At 39.1% G+C, this 16,790-nt stretch overlaps 1 protein-coding gene across 1 annotated transcript in view; it reads right to left on the reverse strand.

The window, feature by feature from the left end:
• PHEX (phosphate regulating endopeptidase X-linked) overlaps nt 1-14,431 on the reverse strand; it is a 95,778-nt gene extending 81,347 nt beyond the window's left edge. Inside the window, exons 1-3 of the mRNA XM_031599318.2 lie at nt 13,919-14,431; nt 9,879-9,947; nt 8,047-8,208 (exon numbers count right to left, since the gene is read on the reverse strand). Of these exons, the coding sequence (XP_031455178.1) occupies nt 8,047-8,208; nt 9,879-9,947; nt 13,919-14,030 (343 nt within the window). The 5' untranslated portion in view covers nt 14,031-14,431. The remainder of the gene's footprint in view (nt 1-8,046; nt 8,209-9,878; nt 9,948-13,918) is intronic.
• Nucleotides 14,432-16,790: the final 2,359 nt, after the last annotated feature.

The following is a 16,790-nucleotide window of genomic DNA, read 5'->3' on the forward strand; positions in this document are numbered from 1 at the left end:
TCTGGCTATTAAAATCATTTAGAAAAACACTCAATGCCTTTGAAGTTAAAATATTTTATGTCAAATAAAGCAGTTTCAACTAGAGAGGTGAAAAAAGAGCCACCATACAGTCTACAGTTTCCCAATTAAGATGTTATCCTGAAAGTTGAAAGATCTGGATCCATATTTCTCCAGACCCACCGCTAAGATAATCCCCCCTCAGCCACATGGGGATGATAGGGAAATACAGTGAAGTTATTTCTCAGATAAATCTCAAATCTGTGAATTCTCTTGAACTTGCTTATATCATTTTTGAGAGAAGAGCAATCAACCTTTCTTTCACCGTTTCCTCAACCAAGAAAAATACTCTCTGTACTGACACAAATTAAATAGCAAATCAATACTTTTTTTCCATTCTGATGTCTATAATAAACCTTTTACATTTCACAAAAGCATGTATTTTTGCCAGTGTTCTCTCTTCAATTCACCCTCCTATTACCTTCTTACCTTCTTTCTGTCACTCCCCCCATTGTAAATAATCAGGTCATCAGAATCGTCTCACGGTAAGGACTCCCAGTTATCACTCCAAACATATTTCATAAAGACAAACTCCTTGTCCACATAAGGCTCAAAAATAATGCAGACAGAACCACATTGCCCTACCACCTGTTATATTGTATACCACTACATCTTTGGAAGGCAGAAGCATCCAGCATGCCAATGAGCTATTGATTGCCTTTGGAAGAACTTGTGCTGGCTCGCAGAGTCTCAGATAAACCTTACACACAACACTTGATATGTTTTTAAGCCACTAAGTTATTAATTCTTAATAAAACCTTCTGGTTCTTTTTGCAGATCCAGGAGCTCATTCCTCAGAACTCTCTTTCTGGAGCTGACGACTTAATCAAGCCTGCCTTGTTTTGATAAAGCTGTGTCTCCCTTCCCCCCACACCTTGCTCAAATACTTTGAGTCTGTATATAAAAAAAGTAAGTACATCATGAAATTCTTCCAGAAGTCAACTAATCTAAATGTACACAAACTCTAACAAAAACAAAAGTCATCTTATGCTGATGTGAGAGCCTCTGCTCATAAACCTAATTTCAAGAGCAAATCTCAAACAATCTTTTGAGCAGTACTTCCTGCAGCTACCCACTCCAAAAAACACACATGCCTACACACCAGGATTATAGCATAGAGGACAGCAATTCCACAATTAGCTTTAAACTACCTTTAAGCTGGAGGATTGTAAGAGCTCCAGTTGTTACAATATAGAGGGAGCTCTGTAGTAGGCACCAGCATTAAGCTTTACATAATTGTATTAATACTTTCAACATATATTAAGCATTTTTTTTTTTAAATAATAAGACTGAAAAAGCTTTTACACTGAGGGTGGTGATGCACTGGAACAGGTTGCCCAGGGATGTAGTTGATGCCCCGTTCCTGGAGACTTTCAAGGCGAGGCTGAATCAGGCTCTGGACAATCTGATCTATCTATGGTTGTCCCTGTTTATTGCAGGGAAGTTGGACTAGATGGCCTTAAATGTCCCTTCCAACTCTAAGGATTCTATGATTCTATGAAAATCATATGATGCCACAGATTTCCATGTTTTCTAAGGTACGAGTGCCTCTTTCTCCAAGATTACCAGATACAGAGTCCTATAGTAACTTTGGAATTCAGTGTCTGCAGACAGGAACATATCATGCCTCTGTAGACAACAGTGAAAAGAGAGGTTCCCCTTCCAAGACTAGGGGAGTATTGTACCACCCAAAGGAGTAGCAGCAAGGTGTAAATCCTGCTCCAGCTCCAGCACAGGGCTCATAGGGAGATTCTGTTTGTCTCCTGACCACGGAGATGCTGTGGGAATTCTGTGGCTCTGCTGCCGTGCTGCCTTAAAACCTCACTTAGGAACCAAAATGATCTCCTTTCTCTGCTCATGGTTTCCCAAAATCACTCACTGCAGATACAGCTTTCATTTTGAGCAGCCACAAAGCCTGTAAAATTCTTGGCTACTCCATCTCTGATTCAGGTAGTTCATTTTACCAAAATCTGTTAACTCGTTGCCCAGAAAGATTTATTTGACTTAAGAACTTGTGGTTTTTTTCTTACACTCAGATGAAAAAAGCCCTTATAGAAAAGATCTAAACCACTGAAAAAAAGTTCTGGACCACTGAAAAGAGATTCATCTGCAGATGAAGTTGCTAATCAAAAAAGAATGAGCTCTGTTGCTGTTTGTTGCTATCTTGTTATTTAACAGCAGCTATCCAACAAGAGGCTTTTGGGAAGGATAAAGTAAATACCTTCTCTCTCTCTCTCTCTCTCTCTCTCTCTCTCTCTTTCTCTCTTTTTATTTTAAATTACTGCTGTTCTTCCTCTAACATGCAACAAACTCAACAAGCTATCTCATAAAAAAGAAATCACAAAAAAGACACATCCACTGAGACAGAACATGAGGAGTATCAGTGACAACATTACGGATCTCACGGACCACATCAGTGCCACCCCAGTGCTCCCAACCAAGTGTGTGTCTGTGAGGAGAATAAGAGAAGCCAGCCCTGCAAGAGCCCTATGGCACAGGGCAGCAGCAACTCAATACCAGCTTCTGGAATTGTCTAAAAGGACACACCTGTGGTCAGACAGTATAAATTTCCATTCAATATTTTTGCCTTTCTGTGTTTACTTGAGTAGTTATTTTCTAAAGAAAATAATTGCAGATCACATTAGGAGAAGTTTCCTATGCTACCAGATATTTTGCTTGCTGCCTCATATTTTTTAAAAAACACACACACACCCCATATCCTCAATTCTTTGTTTGCCACATTAGGAATTTCCTGCTATATTTAAATCAGCAGCCATTCAGAAAATAGCCGTGCTGGAAAACCTTAGCACTGTAAATTAGTCTCAAGTAGGTGTCTCACTGGGCCAGATTCAGCCCAGAGACTTAATCTGCAACTAGTTTCCACACACTGAAATTGAACTGAAAAGGCCTGAAAGCCACGTTCACAAATAATTTATGTAATCTAAATCACCTCCCTTGCAGTGCTGAGATTTAGGAACATTTGCAGAGTTTTTTGGTTTTTAATTTATTGCTTCCTGCATGGTCACTTGAAAAAAAAAAAAATCCAGCTGTATATCATCACTCTGCAGACTTCAGAGAAAATGAAAGAAACTTTGTGGTTCACAATCAACATTCACCATGGGTAACGGGTACTGATTTACTTGCCACAGACTTCCAGTTTTGAATTATTCACTGCGTTGCAATGGTAAGACAGTCAAGCTCCAAAACTCTTAATAAAACTCACCAATAAAGATGGAAAAATTCTGTAGGAACTCAAATAGCTGTGCAGGAAATCTCATGATAAGTGAAACGCATTTAGTAATTCAGAGACTTTGCAAGCTTGACCTAAGGGAAAGCTGAAGCAGTTACAGCTTGAAATAACTTTGTATAAAACCGGCCACAGTCAAACCATTTTTTTCTCCATTTTGGAAGACTCCAAGAAACAATCAGTACTCAAAATGGTTGTATCTAACTTTTTAATGTGCCTGCAGTTAAAAATGAAAGGTTTAATTCAAGTTAGGGATGGTCTAGTGCAGAAAGGACTGGCTAATTGGATCTATCATAGGATCATAGAATAGCTCGGGTTGGAAGGGACCCCAAGGATCATCAAGTTCCAAGCCCCCTAATCACAGAACCATAGAATATTCACGAGATACTGTGACCCACAAGAGTCACTTAGACAACCCCTGGCTCCACACAGCACCACCCAAAATCAAACCCCATGTCTGAGAGCGCTGTCCAGACGCTCCTTGAACTCCAGCACTCGGGGCCGTGCCCACAGCCCTGTGCATCCCGTTCCATGCCCACCGCCCTGTGGTGCAGCCCCTTTCCCTGAGCCCCAGCTGCCCTCCCCTGACACAGCTCCATGCCGTTCCCTCGGGCCCTGTCGCTGTCACACAGAGCAGAGCTCAGCGCTGCCCCTCCGCTCCCTGTGAGGAGCTGCAGCCGCCATCGGGCCTACCCTCAGCAACTCTGCTCTGGGCTCATGAAACCCAGGGGCCTCAGGTGCTCATGTGTCTTGCCTTGTGGACCTTTCACCATCTTTGTAGCCCACCTTTGTACACTCTAATAGTTTTATGTCCTTGTCTTGTGATGCCCAAAACTGCACACAGTGCTTGAGTTGAGGCTGCACCAATGTGGAGTACAGCAAGAGCCATAGCATGCTCTCCAAGAACTGTTCTGTAAGGAATCAAGAAATTTTAACCTAAACCACATAACTACGCTTATAACACATCTTTGACCACCTACAATTCTCTCCTGTGTGTTCCCCTACAATGCTTGAAACCCTGATGTTTCTGATATCCAGGGGAAAGGATGCTAATGTTTTCAGTGTGCTAGGACTTTACCTATTCTGTAATAGGTTATATATGTGTTTTGGGGAGTCCACTGAGAGCAGACAAAGAAAACCAAGCAACCCTCAAGCAAAGGATGGGAAAGAAACCAAAGGTGAAATTATTTATTTGGAATCCATCCAAAGACAGCTAGAAAAAGCCATGGAGTCATTAAAAGAAAAACCAAAACAAACAAACAAACAAAAAAAAAAAACCAGAAAGTGCCCATTACTGTATTGCTATCCATTATAAATCCAAATCTTACAAAAACAAGAATTTTAACTGTCACATTAAAATTTATAAATGTAGAAGAACCCTGAAATGCACATTGCTTGCCCTGTTCCTTCAACTAACCAAACGTGAGTGCAAAAAGACTATCACCCAGAAGTTCTCAGCTATTTTCCACTGACACATCCTGCCATCATTCTCTTTGCTGTTCATCATTAAAGTATCAAAAACCTTCACCTATACATAAAATGTTCTCCCTTTTCTTGAAATTGAGTTCTGCAAAGTCCTATGCTCCTGTGTGTCTGCAATCTCAATACTACTACTATTAATAATAATAATAATAAGGAAACAACAATAACAGCAAAACAGCTTTACTCTCAAAACTGGCAATGCTTAACAACAGCTTCAGTACACTGCACTGCTACACCTACCACTTTCTTGTGAGGCAAAATTAATTCTTACTCTTGCAGCCTATTATCAGCTGCAAGATCTTCTAAGTCTATTGACCCTGAACAAAAAATGAAATTTCCAGTAGATTGAAGATACCCCTGGGTAATCAAGGCCTTGCACAGATTTGCACAAATACTCAAACTCCTTTCTGCTGAAAGCTTGGGAACATTCAGGAACCAGGAAACAGATTAGAAGTTTAAATAATTTATTTTAAACAGTGTCATTTTTAATATACTGTCTGAATAAATACTTCCATCTATATCACACCATCAAAGAGTATCAAATATGAAAAATGTGGATCTCTGGCCAAGTCATGTTATCGCTCTGAGATTAACAGATTTCTTTAGTATAATAAATATTTCAGAACGTGGAACTAGCTTAATAATCATCTCCTTAAAGAGTGGGGCGTTTTTAATCTACTGAGTCCAACAGGGCCATTTCCAATAGTATGAGATGTCTTTAGGAAAAAGAGATTACATTGGCTTCCAAGATCTGGTTAGCCAGATATGTTATCCAGTGCAAACAATCATAGTCTTGGCAAAATTCTGAAACCAATGATGTGGTCATCCACAAATTAATAACTGGAAGTGTCAAGCTAATTTAGTGAATTAACTGAAGGAAAAGTGCAAAGATATATAGAGGCTGAAGTTACGCCTTGTTACTTTGGCTAACAATATGATATCCAGCACTCTTTATTTATTTTTAATTACTAAGAGTATATTTTGGAGATTTTATTCAATAAAAAGTTAATGAGGAGATAAAAACGTTATATTAAATCAACTCCTCTACTCCACCAAACATTTCACTTTTTTCCCCCGTTTCTTTCCCCTGCTAAGGAGCAGTTCAAGGCATCTGTTAATGTAATTATCAGGCACTTCATTACACCCCTTTTTTGATAAGGCGCTTCCATTAAGTAAATACTTCTCACTTAGATGTTTCTTTCTTTGTCTTGTACTTTCAGAGCTAGGGATTAGCAACTTCTAAAGGGTCTACAATAAGAAAGCCATATAAAATGTGGCATAGCATGATGTCCTTGATTAGGCACTGTAAAAAGAGGAAATTAAGGATGAGAGTCACAGCTTGCTACTCTATATTCAATTAGATCTGTCTTATATGTGGCTAAGGTTCATGCAGGATGTGCAGTTATCTAATACAGCCTTATCCTGGCAGCAGAACAATTAGAATGCAAAACATAACTTAAAACAGCCTTTGGCAATATTTTTTTTTTGGTTGTGACATCTTCAGCAGACTTAAAACAGCACTGATCAGATTGTATCCCACGTTGAAATTTCAAACTCATATTCTGAAACTCAATGCAGCTTTTAAAATGCTTAATGATGTGAGAACTGAATATTGTGTGACTGAAGAAAACAAGTAGAAAAGGCCTTTGATCCTATACAAATACATGTACAAAAACTAACAGACAAATAAATGCTATATTCAAACACAACATTCTAAAAGTGATCTCTCTTCTGTGGTGAACAAAAAGCAGACTAATAGCTCAACTAATAGATCAATAATATACTCAAGGTATGTGATGCTCAGGCACACTGACAATGATAATGAATCTTGCATGTCTCCATTCTTTTATGTGATATGGTTTTAGTGGAGATCATGAAATTCTGTCAGTTTGATCCTACTAACAGTAATCATCATCTTTCTTTCCAGTTTGCAGAACTTCGTGATGAGAGACGTTGCTGCAGAGTATAGCACAAAGCCAAGTCATACACAGTCAGATTAAAATACTTCTCTTCCTACACTCTTCCAATTGAGGCTATTTTTTTATCCAGACATATCCTTAAAAAGCCTTCTCTTTCACTGATGATAGTTCAGGTACTTCAACAATAAGCTGAACTGCAACTTGAAAGAAACAATTCCTACATCTAAAAGGTTTCAAAGTGCCTCCTGCTAAATCTAGCTAACTGTATTGAAAAATATTACTATTTTTGACTTCTTATATTCTTTTCCTGCAATTATTCACTGTCAGAAAGAGTACTGTCATAGACCAATGCTCGTCTGTTTCTGGATCTTCAATATGCATTCTGTACTTCTGTACTCCTAGTCTACCCAGTCTACTGCAAGGAGGAAGGAGTTCAATTCCTGCTACTTTTCCCATGGTATAAGTAATATCCTTTTGTGTCATCATTCTTAAACTGTAGAGTTGACAGCAATTAGAATCATAGAACCACTAAGGTTGGAAAAGACCTCCAAGATCATCTAGTCCAAAGGTCTACCTACCACCGGTATTTCCCCACTAAACCATGTCCCTTAGTACAACATCTAAATGTTTCTTGAACACTTGCAGGGACAGAGCTTCCACCACCTTCCTGGGCAGTCTGTTCCAGAGCCTGACCACTCTTTTGGGGAATTCTTCCTAATATCCAACCTGAACCTCCCCTGGTGCAACTTGAAAACATTCCCCCTTGTCCTATTACTAGTTATGTGACAAAAGAGGCTGACCCCCACCTTATCATAACCTCCCTTCAGGCAGTTGTAGAGAGCAATAAGGTCTCCCCTGAGCCTCCTCTTCTCCAGAATGAACAATCCCATTTCCCTCAGCTGCTCCTCATAAGACTTGTGCTCATGACCCCTCACACCTTTGTTGCCATTCTCTGAACATGCACTCATGGGTCTCAATGTCCTTCTTGCAGTAAGGGGCCCAAAACAAATACAGCACTAGACCTCACCAGAACAGAGTACAGGGAGACAATCACTTCCCTGGTCCTTCTGGACCTGGGCACACTGCTGGCTCACGTTTAGCTGAACATCGACCAACACCCCCAAGTTCAATACCCCAGGTTTTTTCTTCCTTCCCCACTTCTGTTATAAAAAATTTTCTTCCAAAGTTATTTTCAATTAAAAAAATAATAATATACTTAAAAGAAAACATGATATCATGCAATAACCTGAAGGGAGTGTGGAATCTGTATTCATTTCAACACTATCCACTTAACAAGCAGCTGAAAAGCCAGCTAAACACTTTCAGAAATGACATATTTACCCTTCAGTTTGAGGTCCACATTGTGCCGCAGCCAAGGATATACACCATAGTTTGACATGTCTTCGGGAATAGGGTTGTTATATATCCAGCCATCACATGCAAATCGATAAAAGTTGTCACAAGGATCTACAGATTGATTTATCTTGCTTAAGACGGCAGCAGCTGTAAAGAAAAAAAAATAACATAAATGTTATGGTACTTCTTTACCTAAACTGAAATCCAGAAATGATGATTAACCATCCTCACTTGCAGCTAACTCTGGCTATTCTATGACTGATGAATGTCCTGATCTCTGCTCTAAAACAGCAGCAAGAATAACACCCAGCTTCTCTAGCATCTATCAATGTTTACATAACAAGTGGGAAAAGGCAAAATATCTATTCAATTTATGCTCAACTGCTTTAAGAGCAATGACCACCAAACCTATAGGAAAGTGGCCTGCTGGGGCTGGACACCTGAATACAGACTCTCTACTGTTGCTATGATGGAATTAAGCGCCTGAGGAATAGCGATGATACGTATCAAACAAATTAGCTTACCAAAAATTATGCACTGTTTATCTTTAGCTCAATAGCTGCAAAACACATCCAGTTATGATTTGCTGCTCACTGGCAGAGATACGTGTAGTGTTTTCTGCTCGTTTCTGTGACTACCTCCCCAACAGTTGCTACTACAGGTGAGACTCATTAGAAAGAGATGAGTCTGGCACTCTTGATAAAAAAAACTTGTGTGTAAACAAATGATCACACATTATAGAGATCATGGCATAACTCTATGTGAGTAAAGTAACAGAGAATATGAAAATACTTGACATTTTCTTCCAAAATAACTGTGTTTTGAGGCTGATAGAAATAATAATTATTTTTTTTTTTCCTATCAGAACATCTGATACTTTTAAGGACTTTATAGAACTGTTTCTAGCATTCAGTATTTTTACATAGAATACTTCCTATGATATCTCTATGTCTAAACTGTGGTTCCACTTCTCACGCTAGAAACTCTGAGACTGACTGCACTGAATAATTTTTGGTCTGCTATGTATACAGTCTATGTATATAGCCCCACTGAATTTTGTCAAGATTTCAAATACAAGTGTTGTTTTAATGTGGTTCAGAATGGAAATAAATATTCTTAGAAGTTCACACAATATCCACTTTGTTTCAAATGAAATGAATCTAGGGCCAGGTTTCCAGATGTGGTAACAATTGTTTGATCTTTGCTCTCATTGCATTCAATGAAAGACTCTCACTGATTTAGAGTAAAGCTGTCAAAATGACGAGAACAAACTGAGACTTAGGTCCTACCAAACCTGATCTCTTTAGCTCACATTTCATACTACCAGATGTCTCAGTTCCATGAGGTTTACAACATGCATACCTGTGTGAGGAAGAGCCTACTGATATAGAAGTAGTTTCAGATTTTGAGCCATACTTCCTATGTTGCAGTCATGGACACCTATGTAAGATCTGACCCTAAAACATTTCTGTGCAGAATTCATTTGAATATTTTCTGATTACTGAGAAGGAATAAGAAAAGTTTGAGACACTCAACATTTGGTTCCTCTAATAAAAAATAGAAACAAACCCAACAGGAAACTTTGGTTAACCTGGATAGAACAGAACTAAAGCAATTAAAAACAGGAAGTTGACTTGCAGAAAATATACTCAGATCAGCAGTGATTTAGACAAATATCTTTTTTTAAAACGTTCTTATTTCTTACCCTAATTATTAATTAAGCATAATGAGTGAAAAGAAATATGGAAAAACAATATAAATATCTCATTTACATACTGTGATTGTGATGTAATGGATAGGAGACAGCTTTTGCTTACCAGCTTCAATGCATTCTGCAGTCAGACAGTACTGTTGCTTTGGATGAAATTTTATAAGACCTTGGCTAACTGCAAAATAGAAAACCATAATGAGATCATTTGCCATTGATTTTGACCATTTGAGACAAATACTGTATGCTTGATTGTTCAAATGTCAGTGCAAGCTCTGGCCTAATGCATCTCTAGCCACAGTGATTTAGAACACTTATAATGTGCATTAGGTAACTACTGCATCTCCTAAAAATTATATAGGTTGCTCCCAAAGTAATTCCTCTTATTTGTTTCCATGGAAAATGACAACAGATACAAAAAACACAATAGTGCTATTTAGTAAAGCAAATTATCAGATACCAAACACTATTTTTCATCACAGTTACCACCATGTACTGTTGTTAGTGATGAAAAAGAGCCTTCATAATGTGGTTTGTCTTTCACATTGCTGCCACCACTGCTGAAACAAACAACCCTCACTGTGTCCACATCCACTGTTTGGTCTCCAGAAATATTCAGTAAGTGTTGATGAATATCAATAAGTGCCAGTTTTTCCGCATTAAGGAATTCAGTGACGCAATTTTGCTTCATCTGCAATTCCACATCAGATGACATCAATCAGACAGCTCCTCTGCTGCCATCTGTCACACAGCAGCAAAATTTGATGGAATATTGGTGGGAAGGTTCAATCTCTACTGCCATACCACCAACCTCTACATACCATACCATCCGCCTCTGACATGTGGGCCAAAATAATAAAATGAGAGACATTAATTTTGGAGCTGCTCTCATATTTTCACCTGTGGTGCCCAGTTCCTCAACTTCATCTGTCTTTGCTCTCAGGGAACATGGAATAAGGGTACTCCAAGTCACATAGTCCATCTGCCCAGTGCCTGGGCAGTGAGCACCACCACAGTACAAGCAATCCATCCCCATTGATGGTCTCTGAACATGGAACTACCTAGCCATCTTCTGCAGGACTTTCCCTGCTGCAGCCCTTTCTGCAGCAGCGCTGCACTACCTGACTCCATTAGCATCTTTGGCGTCCTTTCGCTATTGTTTGGAATAAGCTAAATTGGCAATGACTGCAGTAAAAACCCTGGTTTGTAAGCCAGAGTGCAGTGTCTGCATGAACTGGCCTCCTAAAGTATTGGACGTTTATTCACTTCCAAAAACTTCACTGACAAGAGCTATGGAATACTCAATTTTGGTCCTCTTTCAAAAATGTGCATTTTCACAGCCACTGAAATTTAAATATGATTGCTTATTTGAGACACTCCTGTCAGGCAGCAAATATGCAGATAATTGATACTTGGGATGAAGAGTCCCAAGGGGCAGATGAAATAAGATTCAGTAGACATGCTCAGTAGAAATATAGAAATAACTCGCTATCTCCATTTTTTTTTTTTAATAACTCAATCCATAGCAAACAAAAACAGAAACAGAAGCAAAAGCAAAATGGTATGCAACTATTTCAGGGTGTTATGATGATGGTTATAAAGTTCTCTTGTAATTCAAAAAGAATAGGAAGATGTGAGATGGTAGTTCAGCACATGAAAATTTTAATGTTAAAAAAAACCCTGAAGGCTAGAACTTCATACCTTAGTCATTTCTTAATGACTACTGAAGATTGCAATAAACCAGTGAAAAACAGCATCTCAAAAACTACTTCTAGGGAATCCAGCAATTAGCCAAGAAAAGCACAAGGTTTTGAAACAAAGAAAGATTGTAATCAGAACACTGAGGAACAGGAGAAAACAGAGAAGAGTAGATCTCCAGAAGGCAATTTTGAGCTATGTAAACTACGAATAATGGATAATGTGCCCATTACTGAATAGTTCTCCAAAAGCATCACACTCCACCCAATTCATGGGGATTTTCTTTTTCCCTCTTAAAAGATAACCTTTTAAAATTCACCCAGGTCTTGAAGGTTTGCTAGATTTTTTTCTTAACCAAATAGAAAAAAAGAGGGAAATTCCCAGATACTCTTTGCACTTGGTGATAAATGAGGGAGAATGAAAATGTGCCAGCAAAGATAAATAATTCAAAGCAGCCCTCACGGTTCTGATACTACTGACTTCCAGAAAAGAGGAGGGGGGTTGTCAGGGGATTTGGCATGTCCTTTAGTGTCAGTGGTACAAGCAAATAATGCCAAACAAAAATGTACTGTTCTCCCAGACCCTTCTGGGAGTTGTAGGACTTATAAGGAGTGCAAGCAAAAGAAGAAGGAGAAGACAATGTTCTGCTTCTCAGACTGGAAAAAAAAAGTGATGGGGAATAAAAAGTGATGGGGAATTGTTTCAGATTCACCAGAAAGAACAAGTTACGTGAATTAAATGAAAATTGAAGAAAAAAAAATCATCATCTGATGCCTGAAATGTTTCAGATGACGAGAAACAGTGGCTTCCTTTTCTGTTTGACAAAGCTAAAAAGGAGTTAAACACAAACTTACAAAAAAAAAAAACCAACAGTGTTGAAATGAAACACTAGAGCATTTTGTTGACAAAATGTTAGAATAGTTTAATTATTTTCCATTGCCCTTTTGATTGAAATCTTCTGACAATTTCCAAACAAATTCTAAAAACATTTTGGTTGACCCAAGGCCAGCATTTATATTTCTTAGTCATTAGGCCAATGAAAATTTTGATACTAGATTTGATACAGAAAGGTCTTAACGTACTTATAGAACAGTCTATGAGAATTATTATATTTGCCTAAATGTTCACGTCTGGTCCATGGATAAAGGACATAACTGATAATCTACTGTAGTAAACTTCTGTTGCTTTGCACAAGCAATACGTAATCAAGCAACTTAGTACTAAAAAGAGAACAAGGTTTTACCATTACTTCCTGGTGTTTGATATCATATTATTTAAGGGAAAAAATGTTATTTTTCATGTAAAGCCAATACTTTGTGTTACGTAGGTGAAGATCCACTCCTGATCATTATAAAGGGTTTTACTGAATGTTATTGAATTGGGTGGGATTCTTCACATACACAATAGTTACTTTTGTGCAAGTATTTGTGAAATTGATTCTGTAACAGAATACTATCTGAGTGAGTCTGCTGCTTCCAATATTCGCTAGAAAACCCAACACCATTTTCTCTGTTGTCACTATAAGTGACAACATATCTTGTAAGTGTATCTCTCAAGCAACATCATAAAAGATGGGAGGGAAGCAAAAAAACTGCTCTTAGAAATTAAGTTTCCCCAGGTCCAGGAAAATTGGTCTGAAGAAATGAAAATTTGTCAGAATTATTCTAAAAGAGGATCAGTCTCTTCAAGCTTTTACAGAGTATTGCTTTCTATTCACTATTTGTTTCTGGGTGCATTTATACCCGTAGGTATATCCTTCCAACATTCTATGTTCTAACAAAACCAACCTACAGACGATTTCAAATCCAAGATAAAATAATAATGCCTTCTCTATTTTGTCAAGTAACAGCTAATAAATCCAATCAAAACATTTTAGTTTCTTCCCAGATGCACCTCATGATTTTTGCAAAGATGTCTTTGCGATTCATCGTAGCAAAACAGAAACATCTAAAAAATGTGCAAGCATATGCATTACTAAAGTTTTCAACAGGAATTTTAGCCAATCCATAATGAAAACCAAATGAAGGATTACCCAACAGATTCCATAAAATGTATGCACTACAGATTGATTTTCAGGAAACAGAGAATTTTAGTCCACATTGGTCACAAACTGCCCGTTTGCAATCGGCATTACCAATATTCATAATCTTACCCCTTTCTTCCCGTTCTGTGAAAGAATCCCATTCTAGCTAGAACTCATTCAACCGAGTATTCGAATTTAAACTCAGCTTTCAATAGTTACATGAGCTCACGTTGCAGCTTCTAGCTCTAACATTCCCCACAGAAAAAAAAAAAAATCTCTTTGCTGACACATTTCAGGGTAAAAATAAAATGGGGAAAAAGACAAGACCAGGACTGCCACCGTAACACAGTGCACGGCACAAACGCTCGCATGGAGCAGTTGTGCTCAGGAGGGTTACCCTCACACCAAGCCTGGACCTTCTCACTTACCCAAAAAAAGTGTGGTGCCAAGTGCAACGGTGCCAGCCACGAACACGCCGAGGGCGATCCGCGTGGCTTTGCTGGCTGCTCTCCTGCTCGCTGGTACTGTCTCCCCTTCCATTGGGATGGGCTGGGATGTGCTCGTCCTTGAAGAAGTCTGGTTTTGCTCTGCTGCCGTTGTATCAGGAGCTCAACTACTCGCAAGCTGCATCCCTCAGCTCTCCTCCTTCTCTCTTCTATTTACAACTTCAGGTTTCTGTCGTGAACCATTTCCTAGGCACTTCCTGCTCTCTCCCTCTCAAAGCAAAACCATGCACTCGTAAAATAGTGGCTGCCTTCCGTGCTTCCCTCTGACCAGGACTAGGGAAGGCAAGCAGTGACCACTCTATTTACAGCTCCTGCTGCCTGTAAAGTCTCTACGAACCAATCGCTCAGCAGTCCCCTTTATCAAGAGTTCAGAGCACGAGGATTTCACAACGTTGCCGAACAGATGTTTTAGCTACTCTAACATATAGCCGTAGAGCCTTCACAATCAAAGCAGGATTTCTGACAACTTTTACAAACACAGGACTGATTGAAGGTTTTCATTTTCCTTTGTGCTTATTTAAAAGGCAATTTGCTGACTAAAGCTGTTTTGTCCTAAGCCACTCTTGCTGCATTGTGTGGCTTCCCCAGAAACGATATTCAACCAGTGGACAAATCCCTTTTTAAAGTTTCCTAAGTGCTCTTAGAATATCCTGTAGCATTTTATTTTGGGAATTTGGTATGTGATACTCTGTGCCAAAAATCACAATCATGCAGCAAAAGCAGTAATCAGCACAACCTACAGAATAGTTCTCCTTTAAAAGCTGGATTTTCTTTTTCCAGGCAAGATATTTCAGTCCCTGCTGATATGCAATAAACCGTAGGAGAGTCAAGTATCACTACGAATTTAGTGGAAAGTATCTATTTTGGCACTTTAATTTAGGAAGTAGGGCTGTGATGTTCAGCCCTGTGAAGAACTCTCAATTTCTCCAGAGCTGGACACTCGTGTAAAACAGAAGGATGCAGGGAGAGGCAGTGACACATCCACACTCTCAACAATTTGTATCTGAGTTACTTCTATGCTGAGTTCTTATCTCAGCCAAAAATCATGCTGATTAAAAAAAAAAAATAATAAGGAGAGAAGACAGGCAAGGTGTATCTGATAGCAGAGTTACCAGCCTGGGAAACAAAAACAAACAAACAAAAAAACAGATTAAGTGTTGTGAGTGCTTGCACACAGGTTTACGTGGATCCCAGATGGGCATAAATGGAAAACACACTCCATCTACAAGAAGATTTCAATTTGGAAGGTTCTCCAAGTCTTCCACATCCTGGCTGGGCTCATGCAGAGAAAACACTTGTTGAGGACCCTTGTTCCCATTCAACAGGATGCAAAAGGCCATTTTTATCTCTGCTCAGCCCAGACAAGGAAAAATGCATTTGTTTCTTTTCACCTGCCTGCTTGTCCCATATTTATCGCATGATATCCAACAGCTGAGAAAGAAGAGGGAAATGACAGTGTCAGGGAATGAAGAAAATCATGTTCCCACCTGTAAAGTCTTCCATTTAATGTGTGAATGACTCCAAGTGCATGAGCAGATACTTGGTTTGTAAACAATCACTGATACAACTCTGTCACCAGCACAGTTGAGAATATAATTTTAAGTGACATCGGTGCTATTGAGACTTCATGTACAAATCACTGCGAGTCTCAGAGGGGCTGTTAAAAGGTCAGAGTGCTGACAGAGAAAATGCATGGACATGTTGTGATCTCACCATTTGATCAACTTCACCCATTATCCAAACACCAAGTAGATTTCAATAGGAAACCCTTGGCAAGAATTTGTTTGTTCTTGTGAGTTTCCTTCAATGTCACAATTAAACCACTGATATTGAAAATACTAAACAGTTATTAGACCTGCAAATACCTTCCATCATCTTTATATCCTAACTGATCAACACTAAATTATCATATCCCTACTCATGCAGATTCCCTCTTACTTAAAGACTTAAAATCTGGTGTTCTAGAGAAGTAAATACAGCCTAGCATGTGCTGAATGAATATCATGCTGTATTAGTGTTTCACTGACAGCATTTTGTTTCAAGGTAAGATCTGTTCCTAGGACAACACCAGACCATAAATCAATAATAGCTTTCAGTGCTGCAAAGCAGAAACAAGTTATTTTCCAGCTCTCCTGGGGAGACTGGGAAGCAGATAAAGGGGAGAGGCTGGACAATTCAGTCCCCTTTTCCAAATAGGAGCCTTGGCCAAAGCAACATTGAAGGCAATGAGAGCATGGAGGAATCCTGACAAGAACCATCCAGCAGCACTACAGAATGTCCTTGGATAGTCAGACCCAGGCAGTGCATGATCCTTCTGGCAAGGAGTCACAAATCAGCTGCCAGAAGCCAAATGACTTCTCTAAGCTGGGGTTTGTGGGCTTATTTACAATGTGGCATCATGTCACTGTTCTTCCTTCTGGTTAAAAGATCCTGGATGCTGTCAGTATCTTATTTTGGTTTCTCCAGCATGTAAGGGACTACAGAATTAGAGATAAAGCACAAACAGCTGCATAGAACAGCTGCAGAGGTCCATTTCTGGCAGCAGTTGAAAAAGGTGTATGGAGCACATATGAATCAGCTTCTGATACTGCTGATCAGTAACAGAAGTTTAATGTTGCATTTGAGACACTTTCCTGATATGTGCCAGGATTTGGTTGCCCTGCTCATCATAAGTGCAGAAGCAATTTGGCAGGTACCCAGTATGCACCATGCTTAAAGCTGCTAGAACAGCTAACAGCACTCCTGGTGATTATAGTCCAATAAGGTATTTAATGAGGTTGTGCATAGACTCTGA

The sequence above is a fragment of the Phasianus colchicus genome, chromosome 1 (assembly GCF_987193195.1).
Source record: "Phasianus colchicus chromosome 1, bPhaCol1.hap1.1, whole genome shotgun sequence".
NCBI lineage: Eukaryota > Metazoa > Chordata > Aves > Galliformes > Phasianidae > Phasianus > Phasianus colchicus.